Below are 24,305 nucleotides of genomic sequence, written 5' to 3'. Positions count from 1 at the left end.
TAGCAAAGGCAACCAGCTGCAAGCAGCTCTGTAAAGCTTCCACATAGATAACGGAGTAATCTAATTTTGTTTGTGACCTAAATCCTACTTGGACACAGGACAGATGAGGTAAAAGGTGGGATGCTTTCCAGTTGGTATAATGGGTTGGAATTTGAAGAGCTCACCCTAACCATGGCTTGTGTCCTCCAGCCTCTGCAACGTCTGCTGCAGGGAAAACAAAGTTAGCAGCTGTTAATCTGGTCTAAGTGACAAAGTCAGCCTGAACTCACAGGAGCTGTGGGCTAACCTGGCAGGTCTCCACAGCCTCGACTGCTCCCAAGCCTGCACAGTAATCACACAGCCTCACTGACTGACCAGGCATCAGCCATCAGTAAAACTCTCACCTCTTCTCTAGACTCCATCCTTGCACCAGTGAAACTCTCACCTCTTCTCTAGACTGCATCCTTCCACCAGTGAAACTCTTACCTCTTCTCTAGACTCCATCCTTTCAAGTATGAATTATATTCCCCAACTACTGCCTGTAATGGAGACTCTATTCTGCCTTATCCTGTACAAGTCACATGTAAAATTATGTTTACAGCTGTGCTGGATGCCCTACAGACAGGCAGGAAACATATCATGCCTAGATGAAAATCTCTTTGCACTTCTCGAGAAGATTTGCTGGCAGCAGTTCCAGCTGAACCAAACAAGACACACCTCCTCCATCACGTGCAATCACAGAATTGGACCTTCCTTCCAAACCCCTGCCTTGCTTTCTGCTGCTCAACACACCATCTCAGGCAGAAGCAACAGGACACCCCTGGATTGGTGGATCAAAACTGCAGAACCCCAAATTTCATGTGAGAAATTAACCTCTCTGTATCTTCAGATCCACCCATCTGGACCAACAGGGCCTGTCCAGGACAACCCCCAGCAGTGTGGAGCCAGTGCTCATTTAGGGAGGACACCCAGGCTGAGAAGTGGCTTGGTGAACAGAAACACACTGCATCAGGAACTCGTCTGGGTAAGGAGGTCTGAAATATCCAGCTCAAATCCAAAGTCTAGGAAAGGCTTCTAGCCTACTGAGGAAAAAGTCATTCCAGCATCTCAGGGAAGAAGGCAGGAGACGGAGATACATCAGCTGCCACACAAACACTTGACAGAAGCGTGCAATGAGAAGATGTCAACACTCCTTTTGAGGAACAGCATCTGCTAGGGACACACAAAGGACACAAGGACAATTTGCTGCATCAAGCTCAGCCAACCTCACCACAGAGAAAGCAACCAAGCCAACAGCATCCATCTCTTTCAAACAGAATTGGCCATTACAGCTTGCAGCCTCCCAAGAAAGCTTTAGCACAGCCATGTCACCATCAATTGTGGCACTGGAACAGCAATCACATCCAACCCAGAACATCTGCAAGCCCTCAGACCATTAACCAGCTCCATTAACCAGGATCCAATCCCTGCCAACAACTGCAACTCCCACAGAGAAAGAGCAGCACCTGTCTTGCACAGTGTTGACAATCACTTGCACAAACATGAAACTTAAGATGTCACAGACTAACAATGAAAGCTCTTCTGTGTTAGACTGGAGCCACTGTGACTTCCAGTGAATCCAAGAAAGAAATCTGCACAGGTAAGTACAGAAAATTCAAATCCCTATAGATGGCTGATGGTGGGGACTCACTAGCTGAGACTGAGTCCTTTATTTAATGGACTAACAAAGTCAGAGAGACGAAGGAGCCCCAGAAGGGGTTTTGCAGAAAATCTTAACAAGAGTTTGATGATGTGATGAGACAGAAAAAGTAAATGTGAGGTCTATAACCAATAAAAATATTCTATTTCAGAGAGGAGAGAGAAGGAAAGAGGAGGACTTACTGGACAGGTCACTCAAGATTTTCAGAATAATCTAAAGTACTCCATAAAATTTCTCTATATTGTAATTACCATCATCAGAAACATGTTCCTAACTTGATAAAAGCTCATTTGAAAATCCCCAAAGCTCCCAGGGACAGAGCCCAGCAGGTATGTCCTGGGGAAGCAGAAAGCACTGAGCACCAGGAGAGAGGCAGTGACATGCAGAGCCAAGCAGGAGCAGCCTATGACAGGGACACTCCAGAGAGCCCAGGCAGCAGGGAGGCTGCAGGTGCAGATTCTGAGACTTGACACTGACAAAACTCCTGAGACCTTCGAGAAGAAAAATGCGGGACATGTTTTGCATGCTTGCTGCATCTGCCACAGGGACCAGCTGCAGAGCAGCACTGTCCAGCTAGATTGGTGGATCTGAGGATACAAAGCTGATCTTTTTGGTGCTGATGTACCCTGGTATTTACTAGAGTCAGGAACAGCTCTGTGCCACACTTGATCTCAGACTTTGGACAGGGATATCCTGGGGCTAAACTGGCTAGAATACTCACTGAGACTTAATCTCTGCATAACTCCCCTAACATCTCCCTGTTGCTAAAATTATAATCCTCAACCTTTGTCTGTTTTAGTGCTGAAAACAATTCTATCACAGTTATGACTTTCACAAGTAACACAGAAACATTAAATTCTAACAAAAAGCAGTAACTGGATAAAGATATAGGAAAACAACAGTGAATCAGTCTAGACATTAAATACAGGTGTATCTAGCATTATCAGCTACAATATTCAATTCAATCAATTCTGGAAGGCATTAGCTCCAGTGTAAACCAAGAAGATCCCAATTTAACCTTTTTTTTAATTCTGGGAAAAAATATTTTACAGTGACTCAAAACTGAGAGATTCAAACAAACTGACAAATAACTGGACTCATCAAATTGCATTTAACTAACACTGGGTGTTGGCTAATTCATTTCAAAGCTGTTCCACTAGTTGTGCCGTTGGCTTTATACTCACATGTGTGGATTTTGGAAAGGAACTCCAGAAGTATTTAGAGTAAATCTTGCTGTGGACTTGAAAGGTGGATTTGCAAAATTTAACTTCAGCGCTTTGCGTTTACCTGGGAGACAATGAACATAAAGTGAACTTTTTGTCAGCACAAAATATTGAGAGCATCTGGAAATAAACAGGAAAAAAAAATGACATCTTATAAGAAAAGGATTTTACATTTTACAACATTAGCAAATCACAGCTTGTGTTAGGACACAGGGATGGTGACACAGAGTCAGCTCTCACACCAAAGCCTTCCCCAGCTCATTCCAAGGCAGTTGCCAAAGCAAGGCACCCACAGCCCCTCCTGTGACAGCTGGAACATCTGGATCACCCGCCAGGGCTCCAGCAACCACCACCTCCAACCCCAGGGCTGAGCATCCTCCATGTACACCCATGGGCACAGCCTGGGGGATGGCTCTGAGGAGGGAAAGGGCACCTTGGGATGTCTTTTATATGAACCCCAAGCACAGGATGGCTCTTGGGGTCCAGGGATTCCTTCTATTATCCACTGAGTATGTTTTGTTCACACGCCTGAAACCCCAGCCTCTGTCCAGGGCGGTTACACTGTGTTGGAAGATTTTCCCTTTCTCACAGCAATGTTTATACAGCTCAGGAGAACATGGGAATTGACATGGTCCAAGATTAAAACTGATACAATTAACTACACACCCTCATCAGAAAATCTCTTCACAGCCTGCTCCTATTCTCATTATTTGTAAACTTTATGCACCAAGTTCTTCCTGTTTTTACTCAGGGACAGAACACTTTGTAGCACAGTTAAATATTGGTCTATTGATTTCAACCTCAGTAGGTTTCTAAGGATAGTTTCAATTATGTCAATCCACCATCTGAAGCTGGATTTTCTGCATATCCAACAAATACAGAAGCTTAGGCTGCCCCTGGGAAGCAAACAGGATGGTTTGTTTCTGCTCAGCTGATGAACAAGGAATGTGACCGGGAAAAACGAACATCCTGAGAAATGCCAGGAATTTCCATCCAGCACAGGTCACATGGAAATGTACTGTAAGTGAAACAACAGACTCAAATGAAGCAAAGTCTGAGGAGAGCCAAAGCAAACTGTGCTTCCCAGCAGCCTTCCACAGCTTCAGCTGGGGACTCCAAACTTTGAGTTTCATCCTGGAAAAGACTTTTGACTCCATGTTTCTATTCCTTGCAGACACATCATTCTAACTGGAGGCAGAAGAGCCCCTTCAGATGCAGTCTAGCTGTGATTTTGCTACACACAGGTTTTTACAGACCAGCCTGCCTCACTACAACAAAGAGAACTGGGGGTTATGGTGCTTCTGGAATTCACTAATGCCCACCACCACCAAAGCTGTGTGACCAAAACTGCCAAAAGATGTGCTGCTGAAATATCCACCCTATATAAATTGTCTTTTAAAGGTTCTGCTAACTTAACACCTAATTCTAATCACTGACCATTATAACACCTACTTCTCTGAGAACTTTTACAGTAAAGATTACGTTAGAGGGAATTATTCAGAAGAAACCAAAACTAACTCAGGAATAGATAACTTTTTCACAAATTAGGGTAATCCTTAACACCAGACCTGAAATTATGAAGTTTCTTGACTTATGGTCTTCCCAATTGTGACCACTGGGTTTGCTCAGCTGCATGTTAATGGTTATACCAAATCCAGACCATATTTGAAAGCAGGATGGCCTGGATTTTGGCTGAGCAGAAGTAGCAAGTACTACCTTATGTATTGAGGGAATCTAAACAGGATTATATCCTATGTTAGGCTGCTCTCCAAGAACAAAAAAGACAGCCAAAAATAGCTTTCTGGTTCTAAATAAATTAATCTACACATAAGGATAGCAATCTTATTGCAAATCAACCCAGCTTTAAGGTGGTAATGGTGGTGGTGTCCTCAAAACAGTTTTTAAAAGAATGTCATCATTCCACCACCAGCAATTCCTATGCATGGAACTGAGGTCCAGGAGTGATGCCTTGTGTCTCAAAATGCACAGCCCTTGGCATTCCATAGATGACAGCCAAAATGGACATTGGGAAAAGCACCTACACAGCAGCCCCAGAAAAATTTGGGCTCACAGCAGCCCTTGTTCCTTGGTGCACTGGTGAATGGTGCGAGGCCAAGGACAGAATTATTTATGTGCTGCTATCCGTCACCAGATTTAATCCAAGCACTTGGCTCTGCAGTTAAGTTCTCATCACTGTGAGGCCCCTTCAGCACCACCACAGCCAACCAGCCTTCACAAAACAAGAAACAGCTGTCCAGCAGGTCACATGCAGGCCAAAAGTATTCGTCCGGAGTTAGATTGTGTACTACTATTTTTACTTCACCTAGGACTTCTATGATTTACAGAATCACAAAATCATTAAGGTTGGAAAGACCTCTAAGATCACAGAGTCCAACCATCACTCCACCACCACCACCTTGTTCAACATCACACCATGGCCTAAAGCACCACATCCACATGTTTTCACACTTCCAGGGATGGTACTCCAACACGTCACTGGGCAGCCCCTTCCAATGCTTGATGGCTGAAGAAATGATCCCTAATATCCTAATATCTCCTGGCACACCAGAGGCTGTTCCCTCTCCTCCTGTCCATGTTCCTTGGCAGCAGAGCCCGATCTCCCCCTCCTGTCAGGGAGTTGTGCAGAGCCACCAGATCCCCCCTGAGCCTCCTTTTCTCCAGGATGAGCCCCATTCCCAACTCCCTCAGCTGCTCCTGCAGCTCCAGACCCTTCCCAGCACCATGCCCTTCCCTAGGCATGCTCCAGCCCCTCAAAGTTTGTCCTGTCATGTTGGATTCAAGGTGCCTCAGCAGTGCCCAGCACAGAGGGACTGTCTCTCCTGGTCTTGCTGGACACACTGTGGCTGGTACAGGATACCCCTGGCCATTTCTCCAAGCGTCGAGTCTCCTGTTGGAGAAAGCAATTCCAGCTTCTTCCTAGAATTTCCTCACCACCATTCCTGCATGCCACACCTCAAGAGCACTGCTTCCCATGTTCAGGTTACACAGAACAAAATGCTCCCTTTTCAAGCAGTAATATTTTCAAAACAACAGTAGTTTAATGGATTTTCCCAAGGTTTCTATCCTGCAAGGGTACAAACTGGTCCCTGTAAAAATATTTTCCACTCGGTTCAGCTCTGTAGGATCAACCTCTTGATTGAGCAAGGTCAAGGGACAGGTCACAGTGTTCAAGTGTGTCACAGTGCACAGGTAAATATTCTCTCTGGTCAGATGCTGAAGTCACTCTCTGCTTGTGGAGTGATGATACACAAGGAATCAAACCTGCACTCTCTTTCCTTACTGTAACCAGGAAAAAAGAGATACAACCACAGGAACACAAGCTGTGACAGCAAACAGCAGGAAGGAAAGTCAATGGATCTGCAATGAACCGTGCAATCTTTCTACCTCTCCCTTGTAATATTAAAACACATTAACAAAAAGAGAGAGGAAATGGGGAAAAAATGGATTATTTATGTCCATTTGGAAATCAAGCTCAATGCTTGAGGTAATTTTCTTAATAAAAAACTATCAGCTCTGATTTCTTCCAAGGTAATTCCAAGCAAAGCTAGTGCAAACTCTAAGGTGAGACATGAGAAAAAAAACAAAACCAACACAGATATCTGCTCTTCCAACAGCTTTAGAAAACCGAACTGCTGTATCTTGTCTGCTAACAAAATGCCTGCTTTGATGTAGAGACAGCAAAGAACATTTACCTGCATTCAGAGCTGCATCCCCACAGTTGCTGACATCCTGAAAGCTCCCAGGATTTCCAGCTGGTTATTCCTGCTGCTGTTAGCACAGCTCTGCCTGCCCACAGACCCTTCCAACCATCCTGCACTTCTATTTCCTTCCTTTCCAGTCTTGCTCATGGATCTACTCCAATACCAGCACAACTCATTTGAGACTAAAGGAGGTTTCCAGTATTACACTCAAGATAAACTATTTTTCAAGAAAATTTAGTCAAATTTTGGAACAAAACATGAAGAACTTCAACACATCATGCAGCTCTATTTGAGGAGTCTGGATTAAAGAAGAGGCCTAGGGTTTGACTTATGAGTTTTAAGAGCTGCAACTACAGAAATTCACTTTAAAGGGTACAAATATTTCCAGTGCATCTGTCTGTTACTGACATTTTTAGCCCTTCAATGAAACCTTCAATTTCATATGATCCTAGAGTCAGCATTCAAATCTGAAATTATGATTTTGCACTGCAGGAATAAGCTAAGTATGCTCATTTTTTAGAAGTCACCTCACTAGAAAGAGGATTTAGCCATAATTCACCCACAACCACAAGTGTGCTTCCAACTAGGGAGTACAAATACCCAAGCCTAGAGCAGCCAGGACTCTGGAAGGATTACTGGCCAGTGTAATGAACACACTCCAAGGCAAAACAATCATACTAGACAATATTTCAATGAGACATCTGCATGATTTGGGGCTGGGAGGTGGCTCACAGCTGCACCAGCAGACACCCACCTCTGTGACTGGCAATGCAGGATAAGGCTACATCCAAGAGCACTTCCAGCATCTATAAATACCTCCACCACAATGCCTGGTAAAGTAGGTTAAGCTTAGAGGGCAAGAAATTGCAATCGGATTAAGATTAGTTCCCTCAGACTGGAAAGTCCCAGAAGCAAAACCTGAGAATGAAGTCTCTGGACTCTCCAAAACCCACTGGTAACCTTTAATATTACCCCTGATGCATGGAAACACCATTTGTATCGATAGGGTTGAAGCTCCCTGCCCAGAGGAGGGTGCAGCACTAGGATGAAACAGCAGCTTCCAGCCCAAGCTGGGGTTCAGGCAATTTCCAGCTGGAGAGCAGCATTTAACACATGGCTCACAGTCACAGTCCAGCACCAAGCCTGGTGAAACACTGCTGGAGAGAACCTGCAGGGCTCAACTGTCCACACAGGAGGTGCTGCCAGACCAGGAGTCTGTGTCTGCTCTCACAGGAGCACTTTGCTTCACCCAAAATATTCCTGCAGCCTGTGCCGAGGCAGCCAAGGCATAACCCTGCAGAGCTGAGCCTGTCACGGAGCAGCTGTCAGGAACAAAGGGTGACACTGCCCTGGGAAATTTATTGTGCAGCACCTGGAACCTCTCCTGGTGAACAACAATAATAAATTATGCAAAGGGCCATGCCCAGTACTTTTTCAATATGAAACAGCACAGCAACAATTATAAAATATACCACAGGAAGGAGGACTGGGGAGGGGGGTTTGGTTGGTTTTATTACTTTTCTTTTTAATTTTAGGAGCCTGTACTCAGACTAAAAGCAAGGAAGAAAATCTACCCTTGAGGCATTTGCTTAAGGTCAATGGAAAGGATTTCACTTCTTCAGATAAAGCAACAAGCATGTTTCCATCATCCCTCCAGATATCTTAGGCCAGCAAATTGGCAATGCCAATCACAGCCTGCATCCCACTGGCTCCAATAAACACCTTGGATCCAGACTGAATCCTACAGTGACACAAGCACAGAATCATAAATCCTCCAGAGGCAGGGGAATGAGAATAGTTACATGCTGCCTGTCACCAGCTAGTTAAATAGTTAGAAAGAATAAGCAGAGAAAGTGTGTGTGTGAAAATGCTCAAGCTGCATTAACACATATAAATAAAATTTTGGAAACAACCTGTACTAAAGTGAGGAGATTCATACTGGAGTGTGTTTTTAACAGGCTTCAGACTCTCCCTGGGAGGAACAATGCTCTGACTCCAGCACTGGGCAGCTTTTCCATTTGACCACTATTTCCACAAGAGATAATCCTTTGCACAATGCAAGCACAGCAGATCCTCATGTCTGGATCCAAAACTTCATAATATATAGGAGTTTTTTCCAAATACTACCAGCCTGACACCTGTGCATAACTAAAAATGCACCAAGCAAATTTTTCAAGTTTGCATCTGCAACACATGAACTGGTCTCTTGCTTGTGAGTGCCCACATGTGCTGTTCTCCTGAACATCTGAGCAGTATCTTCACAGCCTTAGAGAGGAATTGAGCCCTTCTGAAAATCTGGTCTCAGCTGCAAGGTTCTTTCTGCACTGTTACACTGGGAAAGATTTTGATCTGGATTTTAAGAGCACCTTGGAACACATGGTCCCAATGGGCATTTTTGCTTAGTTTTGCTGAATTATAATGGAAGTGTGTAGAGTTGCTTAAGCAAGAAATTAAATTGCAAATCTAGAGAGCATATAAAGCTTTTAGATGTCTTTGAAAGCACTCAATTGGAGAACTTTTAGACACAAAATCCACGGTAATTTTGTGCTAAGCTTTAGAAGTGTTATCTGTAGATAGATCTACCTGATCTATTTTTGTACTTCTCCAATATGGATTTTTGAAAAAGATGTTCTAATTCCAGAGGTAAGGGCTAGGTCCAAAGACAAAGAGCCTAAGAAAAGCTGCAGTGGTCCACCTAGCACATTACCTTGCCCTCCACCACAGCACAAGATATCAGTGAAAAGAGTGATAAACAAAGCCACAACATCCTTCCTTTATTCTTTCATCTTCCAACCACTTCCAGCTCAAGGCCCTCCTCAGTCAGCCATGGTATCTCTGTATTTAATGACTATTATTCACTTCCCCAGTCCTATGCCATCCTCTCATTGCCTTGTGAGTGCCAGACCACCAAGAGTTCACCCAACTCTTGACTGAAGCCCTCAGACTCGAAATCAAGTTCAACAACACAAACACAACCCAGCAGCTCAGGAATGAGCTGCTGCTCTGCTGCTGTGCTGGAAGGAGTGAAGGCAGCAGGTACCAAAGCAGGGCTCCACTGAAGGCTGGAGTCAGCCAGGGATTTGGGCACAGGAGTGCCCAATCTGCCTTCAGAAGCTTGGCAGATGGACAGAGCTGCCTCCAACAGCTGGCTGCTCTCAACAGTGCTGTGGATATTTACTCAGGTGGCAGAAATCTTCACTTTCTTGCTAGTGAAGATAATACTGAAGGGTGACAACAATGAAACTTCTTCCTGAAGGAGGAATTGCACAGATGGACACCACAGCTCTGACTCCAAACCAACAGCCAAGGGATCTGCAGCAAGACACTTCTGCAGCAATGAACAACAGGCTGGCTTTGGAACATCAGCTGAGGCAACTCTAGACAAACGCCTTGCATCCTGTCAGTGAAGAGAGAGCAGATCTAAAAAAAACAAATAATATTTTAAATAAAGACATTAATACAGCCATTCCTATCGCAGGCAAACACTGCAGAAAGTGAAAGTAGAGAAATGAGGAGCTGCAATCACGTTACCTGCAGAGCAGGAAGCTGAGGGTTTTGTGGTTTTCCTTTTCTGTGTGGTTCCAGATGAGTAAAACCCCAGTGTTCCCAGCCAGGACAAACCCAAGCCTCTGCAGAGCTTGGCTCCAGCACACGGATCACAGTCAGGAGCTGAAACTGCTGTAGAGAGCTCTGCTCTCCTTCCACCACCCAGCTCAAAGGGTTCTGCTCCCCCAAAGGACACACAAACTCTTTATTTCCACAGCAGGGGAACTCCTGCTGCCTTTTTATTGCTACAGTTTTTATAACTGAAAAAAAGAGAGCTTTTTATACTTTGTGTTTATCTTGCAGCACTATTAACAGGCCCTGACCATAGGACTGGGGGTCTTGCTGTGAAATTAAATGTAATTACATTGGGAAGGGATCTTCACATCAAAGTCTGGGAAATAAATTTCAAAGTTTTGAGGTTTGCAACTCTGATAGAAACAAATAAAAAAAACGAGAAGAGTCCCTGACCCTTCCTTTACACAGACTTGTCAGCAAAACACAAATGGGAAGGAACTACCCCTGGGAACAGCCCTTCCCACAGACAAGGCAGAGCTGGGCACAGGCAGGAGCCCAACACACGGAAAAGAGAATGGTTTGGGCTGCTGCCTGGGCAAGGAATGCCACGGGACAGGGACCTGAGCCACGGGAAGGTCAGCACTGCATCCTGCTACCCTGCAGAGCTGCAGCCCAGTGCACAGCAGAAGCTGCAAGATAAAAGCTGCTCCCTTTAGGCCAGCAGCAAGTCAGTTCCACTGCATATTTCCCCCCTCATTTCACCATTTATTAATACCCTGACTGCTTACTGTCAGGGTCTCTCAAATCTAGGTCAGCAGAACATCAACACACCTCGTGCTTCACCTGACAGTTATGCCAAATTATTCACTAAGGCAAAGCTGCCATCCTGAACTGAGACTTGCTGCTGTTTTCCCATGAAAGGGCTGTAGAGCACTGGGGATCAAATCCTGCCACTTCTCAATGGCTTACAAGAAAAATTCAGACACCTGTGTTACATTCCTTTCATTCACAACAAGCAGAGGATGTGCAAAGCATCTCTCTCCAGTAAAAACCTTTGATCTTCCAGCACAGAGAACAGCAACTGCCTTTTCTTTCTCAGCACAAAATAACCCCCACCTTCCAATTAAAGATGTTCTTCTTGAGGAAAAGAAGTGGAAGCACAGCAGAAGCCATCACTTAACAGGTATGTGCCAGCCTGTGCCAGGTCCAGGCCAGACCCCTCCTGGCCTCTGTAAGTGCCACCAGTTTCATCATCAACAATTACTGAGCACTGACTGAGTACTTGAAAAAATAAATTAATACCCAATTCCTGCCACAGAGCTCTAGCTTGCAAAAGAGGTTTGAAATTCCAGCTTCAAACATCAAGTTTACTAAATATCTGTATATCCTGAGCTAATAGAAAGCTATTAAAAATAAATAGATGCTTTCCAACCCTGTCCTAGGGGAGTAATTTTGACACACAGGCTCACTCTGTGCTGGAACACTGAAGCATGGCTCCTTCTCAGCTCTTCCAAGACAGAAAAACACCAGTTTGTGAGAAGTAATGGATAACAAAAGATTTTCTATATACAGTATCTCAGAAGCAATGTCTCTGAACAGCAATCACAAAATATACTGAGATAAAACCAAAAACACCAACTGTTTAAAAAACATTAACAATTACCTCTTCAGATATTAGAATTGCTGCACCAAATTTGCATATGGAGTAAAAACCAAAAAAATTATCATATAAATTGAAAGAAATGCAAAGGCACAAGATTTCTACAATTGAGATTTAGATTAAAAACAAAAAAAAACCAAACAACCAAAAACTGAAATAAACCGTGCAACCCTTATGTCACAGGCAAAGCAGAAAGCACAGATCTACCTCAACAATTGGTGACCTTTTAAGAAGTGTTAATTAAGTTTTTGCTGCACCAGCATTGTGAGAAACAGTGGCTCTCTCAGGAGCAGGAATGGTATACCTGGTTAGTTGCAAGAAAAAGCAAATTCTCAGTACCAATATTGATAAAAAAGCAAGGATAATGCTAAAAAAAAAGGCATAGCTTTCTCTCTTTTTGCTTTTGCACAGAAGCTTCTACGAAAGCCTAAAGTAAAAGACCATTTCTCATCCATTCACTCAAAGGAGAGCACCAGCATTAAAAATCTTTTATATTTCAATATTTACTCTAAAATCATAAATAAAGTGGGTTTTTTTTCTATCAAACTTTAGGCTGCACAGAGCAGTCCCATCATGAGGATCCAGGGGACAAACACTGGCATCTGGGAGGAAAGGAGTGGACCAGATCACCGTATGAAGTCACAAACTTTAAGACTGATGAGACTGTTTTGTTCCCAGAAAGCTGGAAGTTTGCAGCAAATCTGCCCACATTAAACAGTATTTTAAAACAGATGGTCCAGCTGCTCATGCCCAGGTGATTTCCCAGAGAAGCCCAGCTCTCCAGCACTGCCACCACAGCAAAAGACCAGACCTGGTCGAGGACAGTGTTCCACACTTTCATCAGAGACACCTGCTACAAGGAATTTTGAGAAATCCTCCCACAGGTGCTGCTAATGACAGTTCACCTGTACAACAACAGCAACCTGGGCCAGCAGCACTGCCTGCAGCTCCCTCTTCACCCTCACCAGCAGCCAAACCAGACTCACAGAATGCCAGAACAGTTTGGGTGAGAAGACTTTGAAGACCATCTCATTCCATCTCCTGCCATGGCAGGGACACCTCCCACAGTCCCAGGTTGCTCCAAGCTCCATCCAGCCTGGCCTTGGACACTTCCAGGGATCCAGGGGCAGCCACAGCTGCTCTAGGCAGCATGTGCCAGGGCCTCACTGCTCTCACAGGGAATAATTTTTTCCCAAGCAAAGAATTTCTTCCCAATCACACAGAGATCACACCAGATAACCACACTACAGACCTGGGTACAGATCCACTGCTTGATGTAAGGGGCAGGTCATGGCAAAGCTCCCAGTCTGAGCAGTGACAAGGACCTGAGCCACCAGCATTTGGAAGAGGCAGGTGTGATCCAGCAGGCTCTGGGATGCAGGCACTACAGCAATGTGCATGAGGAATTTAGCACCACTGCACTCTCAGCAAGCAGCAACCTTGCCGTTTACCCTTTTACTAGGGTAAATAACTAGGGGCAAACAAAAAATTTCGCTGCTAAAGAAATAAGCGCCATAAAATCTCTCCATAAAAATTCCCCAAGCGCAGTGGATTTTGAAAGTCTGTGTAAAAAAGCTCCACTGGTGTGCAGAGGGCAGGCGGGCCCTGAGTCCGGAAGGAGCCTGAGAGTCTGCCCAGCTAATCCCCGCGCTCTCACGCTGGGTAACAGAAGACTGTTGCAAAAATATCAGCCAGTAGCCCCAACTCAGATCCAGCTATCTTCTTCCCTTGCCCTTGTCCCCATTAACTCCTTCTCCCTCCAAGCTTCCAGGAGAAGGAATGCATGCACCAGCCCTGCAGACAAACTGACCATCCCACACAACAGCACCAGGAGTCCCCTCCTGGCTCCTCCAAGGTGTGCCTGCACCACAAAGAAGTTTTCCACCTTTGCAGCCACCCGTGGGTGGCCTGTGACCAGAGCCAGCCCTGCTGCCCCATGCCCACCACAGAGCAAACTGACCCTCGATGGTTTATGATGCTCAACTTCTGCACTACAGCATGGCTCCCAAGCTTTTGCTGAGAAGGTGGGAGCTGCATGACATCGTGTCATCTCTGCTCGTGGCTCCAGCACAGCTTCACTCTGCTCCTCGTGCTGCTGCCCTCAGAGGCATCTCAGAAGAGGGGAAGCTGAGATATATCAACCTGGCCTTGCGGCCCGTGGTTTCTGCTCCATACAAGACCATCAACAAAGCCCACAGACAATATGAACTCCAAAGATACCACAAATAACATCCCATCAGTGGGAACAGAGCATCCACATGCTGGAAAGGGGAGAGGAGGCTGGTTCCTTGCCTAGCCCAAGGCACACCAGGGCAGGAATAGCATCACACCCTAAAACACCTCCAAGACAGGCATTGCAGAGGGAACAGCATGTGCATGTTGAAGATGCCAGATCAACAGCTACACAGGTGCCATGAAATCACCAAGGTGTGGCAACAGAAAGAATATTATCAGCTAATGACTGAAATAGTCTACTGAAAGCCAAGAGTTCTAACTGTTTTTAAGGAGGAGTCTGATATGCTTATGCATGAGGTAGAAAGGGGTAACTAGTGGAGACAAAATATTAAACTTGTCATAGGAATCCCTGAGCACCCAGCTTGCCAGTTCCCTTAGCAGGGGATAAAGGGCATTAGCTGGGCTCTGGCTGGTCCCAGCAGAATGTGTGTGCACATGCAGTGCAGACACAATTCTTCCACTGTGGTGCTATTTGTCATTATTTTTCTCTTTTCAAAGAGATTTCCAAAGGTTTTTGCATTTCTTTGAGTCCTAACATGGACCAGATCATATCAAACCCACAGTCATCTAAAACAACTGCAATACTTGGGATTGAATCATCAAGGTTGGAAGAGCAGACAATTTCTTCCTGGCACGAGTCAATGCTCCTGCTGGGCAGTAAAGCAGCAGCAACCCCTGACAGCTTGGATGAAGATGACCCAAACTTCCCCTTCACCAGCTCAGCTGCCATGGAGCGACCCGTGCTGGCTGCTAAACCCAAAACTTTTGAACACAATGCCTGAAGGGACAGGAAGATGATGACCCCAGTCTTATTACACCCTCCATTTCTGCATTGCTCAACAACAAGGACAACAAGCTGTTGAAGAATGCTGTCACAGGGCACTATCTGTGTTTGGTTTGGGTCTCAAGGAGTCAGGACATGCCAGGATCCAGTCAGGATTATTCTGAGAACACTGGGCAGTCAGACTATCACTCAGCTCTGGAGGGAAACCCTACACAAACCTTCCCAGAAAGCTGTTATTTACTACGTGGAAACAACACTGTGGACAAGTGGCTCCTGGACTGTGTCCCAGGTGCTGCGAGAGCAGCACAGTGCCCTGGTATGGGGCAGGGTGCCACTCAGACTTTTGGCAGCTGATGGTGAAGCAGCGTTCCTGCTGCCAGTTCAGTTCCAGGCTCTCATTCAAGTCAGCCCTTACTAAGGCCTGTCTATATTAAAGCAAATTACCAGACCTAGAAACATTGCAGGGCTTCATTGAAATTAACCGTGCATTCACACATTCTTCATTTCCCGTATTTTTGTAGGGCATCAAAAAAGCAGCCACACTGACAAATCAGACTGGGAATTTCTTCAACTCATAGAAGATTCCAAATGATGGCTCTGATGGAGAAGCCAGCTAAGCCCTCCCACACCACCCTCCAGACAGGCACACATGGGTCTCAGACACCAGCTCCCACCACTCCTGTCTCAATCTTTGCCACTTCCACACTTGCTGATAAGATCCTTCTCCCATCTGCTCAGCTGCAGTCCTCATCAGCAGGATCAGCAGGGATGAAATCACAGAAACAGGCCAGAGAGTAAATTTTTGTTCTTAGCCCCATGGACACCTAGCACTGATACACAGTGGCAAAACTTAACCCATAAAAAGTCTATCTGGCTATTTATGACTCTGGCATAACCAGCTGGGCAGATAAGCTCCAGGCTATTACTCCAGGTCTTCTCAAAAATAAATACATTAATTAGAAATATATTTTAAAATAGACTTTGCATTTCAGGAGAATGCTGGCAGGCTTGTTCAGATATTCCACAACATGTGGCTCCAGTGCAGAAAGAACTCAATTGCCAAGCTGCTGCCTAAAACAGCACATATCTAAACCTCGACATCCAACCCTTTCTTCTTCCAACAGAAGTCTGAGCTCATTCACAACTTCTTTGTGTAAACTTGTATACTAACTTACACCTTAGTGTCACACTTTCTAGCGACAACAGCTGGGCTATATCAGACCAGAAACCTGACCTCTTCCTCAAATCACAAAGGAAACCAGCTCTAAAAGCTGACATGCAAATAGCCCACTTTCCACACACTGATTGTTGCAGCTACCCCAAGGCAAAAAGGACCTTGAAGAACATCTCCTCAGCTCCTGGCCAGCATTGCACAAAGCCGTTCTGGCCATCCTTCCCCTTTCTACTTTCTGCCATGCAGGTTTCTGAGTGGGACAAAGGAAAAGAAGGGGACAGCAAAGGTAGGATGAGGTTTCCAGAGTCTGGCATGAGGCCAAGTCCTGAACTGAGTGTTCAGGAGAGGAACTGGTCTCTACAGGAAAACTCGGACATGGTCCCACTGCTCCCCAGAAGAGATTTCCAAACGCACTGCTTTCATCTTAGTCCACAACCCCTCCCAGGTCAAACAACACAGCCATATGTTTTTAAAGGAAACTGTTTTATCTCTGTCCACAAACCTCTTCAAAGTACAAACACTTTGCTTTCTGGTCCAAAAGCAAAGTGATAGCTAATTCACTTCAGAGAACCACTTCCAGAGAATTAGGTCCAAAGCAAACCACACAACCCTTCTGGTCCACAGATAAAAAAAATAAGCCTAGACAAAAACGGATAAAGGATAAACTCCCATTCAGCTCAGCTGTCTGCTCCCAACAGCTGTCCTCCTTACACCACAGGGCATCTCCCGAAGCACCTCAGAAAGATCAGATAAATTATTCAAAACACACACTAATTCCTGGCGCTTGGACTCTTTGTTTGCTCCAGGACCAGCAGAGCTGTCTGCTTCCTGGAGGGCTCGTCCTGCCTCCAGTAAAGGGCAAACACCCAGGCTTTGATTTGCAGAAGAGGAACTCAATTTAGCAGCTAATAAATACACAATTTGTTCAGTACACATACTCCCATCTCCCTTGATGCTCATACCCACTAAATGCCGTCACTGTACCACCCATGTGCACGGCAGGTGAGCTCACCTGAGAGGAGAAACGGGAGGGAGATGGGCAGTGATACTTGGCAACACTGTGCTGTGTCGTGTTTCCTCACTAACAGCAATAGCAGAGATCTCACCACCGAGGGTGCAGCCTGAGGTGTCAAGGTCACACATTTTGGAAGATGCTCTGCAGCATCACATGATACTCCTGATGCAAATCCAGGCCAATGATACCTCACATGCCCGCAGAGGATCTGTGCAGGCATGGAGCAGGCATCCAAAAGGGCTGCAGAGAGCTCCACTGGGACTGTGCTTAAACAAACCTATGACATCTGATAAAAATCATGTTTGCACCTTTCCACCTAACCACGAGGAGACACAGACATGTTACACCTGCACGAACTGCAGGACTCATCTTGAAGAAACAGCCACCTAAGCAGACCAGCACATGCACATCATGGGGGGCTTCAAGATCTAAAGCTTCCCCTCAAACAAAAGCAAACCCAGTAAGATTGCAGATGACCATAAGAACCAGACTAATGTAACATAAAATAAAAGTGGAATGAGAACCAAAGTCAGCACCACAGACTATCCAGAACATCATCTCCAAAACACAAATGTTCAGGCTGACAAAGCTTCACTGCTGAGGCAGAGCAAGTTTTCAACTCTCCTTTCCCTCCTTATTATTTCCAAATGTATTTGGCTACCAAAGTTTATCAGTCATCTTTTACATACTTTGGTTTAAAACACATCCCTACTGTCCTCTGGGTGCTCCTAGTTTACTGTATTAAATCACAGGAATTAGTTAAAGTATCTCCTACTGCAAATCTCCCTGCAGTCTATCCTTCCCTTCAGCTTCAGGGTCTCAGGAAAAAGGCCAATTCACTCAGACACAATTCCAAAGAGGGTAAACAGATCCTGAGCTGGGACCACTCATGAGGCAAGGGGACAAACATGGTCCAACATGGGAAATGCCCACAAGGTGAACAAACAGATGGGCTGTGTATGTTAAAGGTACATGTATATAAAAGGTCCATCCATTCCAGCTCTTGCAGTCAGCTCAAAGCTAGGAGCACCCCTTTGACAGGCTGCCACACGAGGTGTCACCTGCAGTGGCAATTTGCCAAGCATCTCATATACAGTTTACATAAATCCACCTAGCAAACCTCAGCAAGAGACCTGTAACTGAGATAACTTGTGCAACAACTCAGCAGCAGTACAAAGAGGTGGATGGGGGTAGAAAACAGGGTGCAGAGTCACAGCAAAAATTATTTTGTCTTGTTCAGACAACATAACCACAAGTAAAAACCAAAGCTCCAAGGCTGCACAAATCCTTCCTGCAATCCTGTCCCAGGAGAATGAGATGAAACCCACTCTCCCTGCATTTCACACTTCATGAACAATGGCTTAACCCTCAGCACCTTCAGGATAACTCAGAGCACTTTCCTTCTCACTGATTTTGATAATCAAGTATTTCAATATTTTGACAGCGAAGTCAGTGCCAACTGCAAGGGATCAGCCTCAACTCATGTTCCAGACATCCTCCAAACCAGAGGGACAAGGAACATGCAATAGCTGTTCCATTCTCAGCCTAGCAGAGACACAGTATTCAAGTTATCTATGAGCTGAACTGAAGAAACACAGATGAAGGGTCTCTCTCCAGGGATTTACCATGAGTAACTCCTGCACATTTAGTAAACCAGCTACAGTAACACACCTTTTTGAAAGACATTTTTCCGTGCTCAACAAGCACTGCACTGTCATTTACCCATTGCTCACACATCCCTTCTGCAATCAAACAAATCCACAGCATGAAAAGAAACCTGAGTACCCAGAAGACAGACAAAAGCACTTTGCAGGGAACACCAGCAGCCTGGAATAACACAGTGGAAGATTCACATTACTGAAGGCATTGGCTAAGGGAGCAGCAGCAGAACTGCACAGAGAGAACCAAAAACCAGAAATCAGCCAAACTGGTATCAAAACAGTTTAAAATGCAATAACTGCTAGGCAAATAGACTTAAAGACAAAGATTCTTTTGAATGAGTGTCATTGGAGGGACCCAGTTTCTCATTGCAGAAGAGATGCTACAGCCCAGCCACCATAAATGATCAGGATCAACAAAGGAATCCCAAAAACACTTGTTCATCTCTCCAAAGCCAGTAGACAACACTGTACAATAATAAAAATAGTCCATATTTACCAGAATATCCATGAAGAAGCCCACATCCCAAGGTGATACCTCTCAAACTACAGTGAAAAGGCTCAACTGCCAGTATCAGGCAGGTTTTCCTCAGCCTGCTGCTGCAGCATAGCAATCCCCACCTTCCTGAGTGGATGCTGCTGTCTGAGCACAAGGCAGAAGAGCAAGACACACATGCACATGTAAGGAGGCATTTAAATGCAATGAAGCCCATTTTAAATGAGGTACATGAGAGCAGGGAACATCACCAGCATCTCTCCAACACTGCCCAGATCAGTGCCTTCCAGCCTTTGAGAGGATGCCAGAAGCATCACATCCATGCAGAGATTTTTATACCTTCTTTATAAACATCACTTCAGTGGAGCCTGGAGATGGAACCTTGCTGCCAGTTCCTACCCACAGGGCAGAGCACTACACAAACACCCTGCACAGCTTCTTCCCCTCACACAGTTTTCCTTTCTAGTCTCCAAAGGCTACAACAGGTAGCCTGCTTCCTCCACCAGGAAGCAGACCTCCACATTTTCTTTCACATAAAATCTTACCAAACCTAAATCCAACAGAAGACATCCAACTTCAAAGCTGCATGATGCTAAAAAGCTGTTTACATGTGTTTGATACACGCAGAGCTTGATATGGTTACACAAGATTCCTGTAATCAGTGCTTCACTGCATACATACAAATTTAATTTCGGGAACACCCCAACAACATGATGTTTGGAAAGCACACATTTTGGATTTTTCTGCTTCCTCACAAAACTCATCTTTCTCTTGCAGGACAACTCTCATTTTGATGGGCAACAGTGTGACTTCCACACCTCCTGTCTTCCTCAAATCAGCATAAAATAACTGAAAAGGCCTTCCAGCATGTGAGGAGACTAACTAGTATTTTTGGGCTGCCCCTTTACCAGGAAAACAGACATATCAAAACTATCAGTTGATTAAAAGTGAAACAAAATAGAAAGACAAAACGCAAAACCATATGCCCACATACCAATACAACCCTACACACACAAGCTTACGCCAAGACTCAAACACAAAGCAGACATGGCCATAAGGCCCATAAAGGAATACACTGGGGGCAGAAATTAATTAAAACACACTGATTTGCTCACCACACAACTTTTATTGCTCTTAACAAATGCAAATATGTCCAAGTAGACGTACACCCATCAATCTGCCAGAGTCAGCCTGCATCAGTGCTGTCTGCTAACGCACATGGTTTGATAATTCCACAGAGGGAAAGAGTGGGGAGGGGAGCAGCTCCAGTCACCCCATGCACTCATTAAGGCAGCAAGCAACAGAGGAGGACACGGGAACCATGGCATCTCTTACAGAATTCCCACATTGAGGATCAGTCCTGTTGCAGCGAGCCCACAAATGGTTTCAAGCAATATTCTCCTTCTGCCAGTGCTGTGTGCAGGAGCCATGATTACTCCACTGACACAGTGTGCATCACACACCCACACCAAATTCACCTGACCGCAGTGATTGACAAAGTCCATCACAAACATGAACAATTCCTGACCTCAAAAAGCCTCCCAGCAGCTCTTTTCTGCTAGAAAGGTACAGGACAGAGTTTCCTTGTAAATAGGAACTGATCACCCAACTTCAGTAAGCCACTGATGTCATGAATGGCATCCAAGGGTAAGAGAGGGACTCTAGCTCACCTCCTCATGCACTCAGACACCTCTTAACAACCTCCCTGCCTCACACCCACAAAGGACTCTCTCACCAGAGACAGACCTCCTCTCATTTTCTGCTAAAATGGCTGGAGTCGGGTGAAGAGGGCAAAGACATCAATGAGGGAGCAAACAGGACCACAGACACATGAAGGGAAATGAGAATCCCAAATTCTGGCTGAACAGGTCAGGAATTCCCACCCAACACATCTGAGCCGTGATGTACACTCTGAGAAGACACACGCAGTAGCTCTGCTTTGCTTTTTAAAGACACCAGAGCACACCAGGCAGTGAGTATTTGGAGAAGTCCCAGTTGCCTCCAAGTCTTCCTGAGGACCCAATGCAGCTGAGCTGATTCCATAACCATCAGTTACAAGTGCATCCAGTTCCTCTTTGGCACTGTAGTTAGGATGAGTGACTCCACAGGTTTTAATTAGAATCAAAATTCTCCCTATGCCTTGGCATAAACTACATTTCTAGATTTCATACCACCTTTCTTCAAATTATCATTTTCTGAGTAATGTTAGCAGTAATGACTATTACTAATTTTGGCAATGAGAGAAACACAAAATTGCTCCAATTACAGTTTGGGTGCTGGTTTTTCCTTAAAGCACTGTCAAAGGCATCCTACTTCCCACAGAATCTGTTTCCCCCACAAAACATCCAGGACACTAAATATTCAGGACTGTTCCTGAACTTTAACATGAGTAAGAATGACAACTCTTCACATCACCAGTTGCCAGCATCTGGACAGACTTCATTTAATGTGCACACAACAGACATTTAAAAAAATTACTGAATAGGGTCTATTTTAATACTCAGAATTCCAGCCCTCCTTTGTCTCCAAGCTGTGCCTTGAACACAGCACCATGAACTGCACTGGCCAGGAGACTCTTTGGGAAGAAATGAAGCTCCAGCTCCTTAGGCATGGGCAGCTGATCCAGGTAGCCAAGAGAAGACCTGAGAGTGAAGCTGGGGCATGCAGAATAAGGGTGAATAATAATAAGACCTGAAGCAACCCCTTGCTTGATCACCAGGCTTGAGAGCCATGGCTGCACAGTGAGCCCAGCACAAGGACAGGGCAGTGTCCCTTCACTTCTGCACTGTCACCTGGAGGACTTTAGCCTGTGTGCATCAAAAATGGTGTAGGATACAGAATTAAAACCAAAACTGGGTGGCCTGCAGAGACCTTCTGGATCTGCTGCCCTTGCCCTGGCCATCAATGTGATGGGCACCAATTTCTCTGAAGGCTTCTCCCCTGTACCACCATCCTCACAACTCTTCCCTACCCCCAGGCCCTGATGAATGCCCTGACAGCTGACACTCAAGACTGCCAGCCTTGACAGAACCAAAACAGAAACTTCCTGCAAGGGACTCTCACCTCAGGAAAGCTTGCCCAAGCACGTGGCCTCTGGGCAGGGTCTCCAAAAGCAACAGGCTGCTGTCCATGGGAGCACTGTCACAGTCCTTTGGCACAGGAGTTCCACCCTCTCCCACTCCCACCTCCTTTGCAGAAGCAGTTGCACAAGCCAGGTCAGAATGTTTGTGGCTGAAAATTAAGTGAGCAAAACTTTTTTTTTTTTTTTTTTAATATAATTACTTGTTTCCAGCTTAATGACTTTCCTGCTCCACCTTGTCATGCTGTTTAAGCCAATTAAATTGAGACTGATGCAGTCCTACCTACTCTCCTCCCCACCCACCAATGCATTCCTGCACCTCCCTTGCTCCAGTGCCTGCCCAGGAGCACAGGCTGGGCTTCCCAACTGCAGAACACCCGACACTTTTGTGGGGTTTTCTTTGTTCAGCCCAGCTTGCCTTGGCATCAGCAGGAACTCATGTTGTGGGCAAGGGCACTGTGCATCTTGGAGAGCAGCCTGCACAGCACCTGCAGCCACGTCCAGCCCCTTCCCATCCCACCCAGGTGCTGTGGCATCACAGCTCCTCCTGGGACAGTTTCTTGCATGTTCCAGGAACCATCACAGTCCAGCAACCTGCTGCTCCTCCAGAGCCCAGCCAGGATCCCACACACAACTCCTCCTGGGACACCTGAACACTCACCTGTACCTTAGGGAAAGCCACCAGCACTTGGGCACCATCACACAGGCCCATGGCCCTCAATCCACATTTAAACAGCCACCTTAACCAGCCAGAGCAGAACCAAGTGCCCTTCCTCCACTGGAGACAGCATGCAGATGCTGCATCACCACGAGCTCACAGGGCATCACAGGTGCCAGGGTGCAAAACCAGCTCTCGGCCTTGGAACATACAGGTGATTCAGAGGAACGACTCAAATATGAGAAATGGGTCAGGTGGAAATACAATGGGCAACACTGAGGGTTTTAACTTGACTACAAGAACAAGGTTTGCTCTTATTAAATCACAACTGTTTTGGCATATCGTGGTAAAGTTTTTAATCCATGCATTTAATGCACAAAGTTAGGGATGCTGGTTTTTGAAAGCGAGATAATACCACCTTGACAAGGCCCAAAAGGTACCAAATCCTCCATGCAGGGGAAGCTACAAGGAGCCAAAATTCACCTTTTTACTCCAAATATACCAAGCTCTTCAGTTTAACCATCAGTTCTCTGCCCAAACAAGTCCTCACCAGTCTCAGCACAGTCCATACCAGGACCAACAAAGAATATGGCAAATAACAGTGACAAACATTATTTCACAACAGCACCCGCACTTCTGTCACAGAGAGAGCAACCTTTCCTTTTTCCTGGTCCCAAAACAGGGTAAACCACTTCTTTAATATTACCATCCCTGTATTTAATTTTAAAAAAACAAACAAACTAGCACTGTGCCACCTCAGCCTAATAAGGCCTAAAATCTTTTTCAAGCAGAGAGTGCATTTCAGTGCTCTAACTTTAAATGAGAAACTCAAAGGGTTTGCTGAAGCCTTTCTGAAAAACAAATATCCACCGTTTTTGCAAGGCTGCTCAACCATCAACAAGTGCCGGTGGAAACCAACACGACCCGCTGCAGCACTGTAAATTTCCATCGGAACGGAACGAAACTGAATGAAACTGAACGGCAACTTCGCGCTGAACTGATTTTACTTAAACGTTTGTCTCGAGAAAAGCACACAGCGGAGGCGGAGGGCCAGGGCAGCGCCGTCGTGCCGCAGCCCCGGCCCGGCCGCACCGCGGGGCTCCTGCGGGCACGGGCCGGCCCCGCCAGGGATGCTGCTGCAGCCGCGGCCTGCAGCGGTCACCCGGAGCGGCCGCAGAACCGTTCCCCGCCTGGAGAGGCCGGAGCCGCGTCCAGCCCGGCCTTTGTCCCGGCGGCCGGGGCCGAGCTCCGGGCAGGCCCTGCGCTCCGGCAGCCCCGGCGAGCAGGGCCAGGGCCGCGCTTCCTCCCGCCGAGCGCGCCGGGCGCGGCCAGGCCGCCAGCGGGGCAGGCCCGGAGCGGGGC

The 24,305-nt window shown here is 45.9% G+C and overlaps 1 protein-coding gene across 1 annotated transcript in view; it reads right to left on the bottom strand.

The window, feature by feature from the left end:
* Positions 1-24,305, bottom strand: part of MAP2K4 (mitogen-activated protein kinase kinase 4) — a 62,414-nt gene that overhangs the window by 36,966 nt on the left and 1,143 nt on the right. Inside the window, exon 2 of the mRNA XM_041465909.1 lies at positions 2,863-2,965. Coding sequence (XP_041321843.1) covers positions 2,863-2,965 — 103 coding nt within the window. The remainder of the gene's footprint in view (positions 1-2,862; positions 2,966-24,305) is intronic.

Source organism: Pyrgilauda ruficollis, unplaced genomic scaffold (assembly GCF_017590135.1).
Source record: "Pyrgilauda ruficollis isolate IOZ18807 unplaced genomic scaffold, ASM1759013v1 scaffold194, whole genome shotgun sequence".
NCBI classification, from domain to species: Eukaryota; Metazoa; Chordata; class Aves; order Passeriformes; family Passeridae; genus Pyrgilauda; species Pyrgilauda ruficollis.
This window is presented reverse-complemented; position numbering and strand designations above follow the sequence as displayed.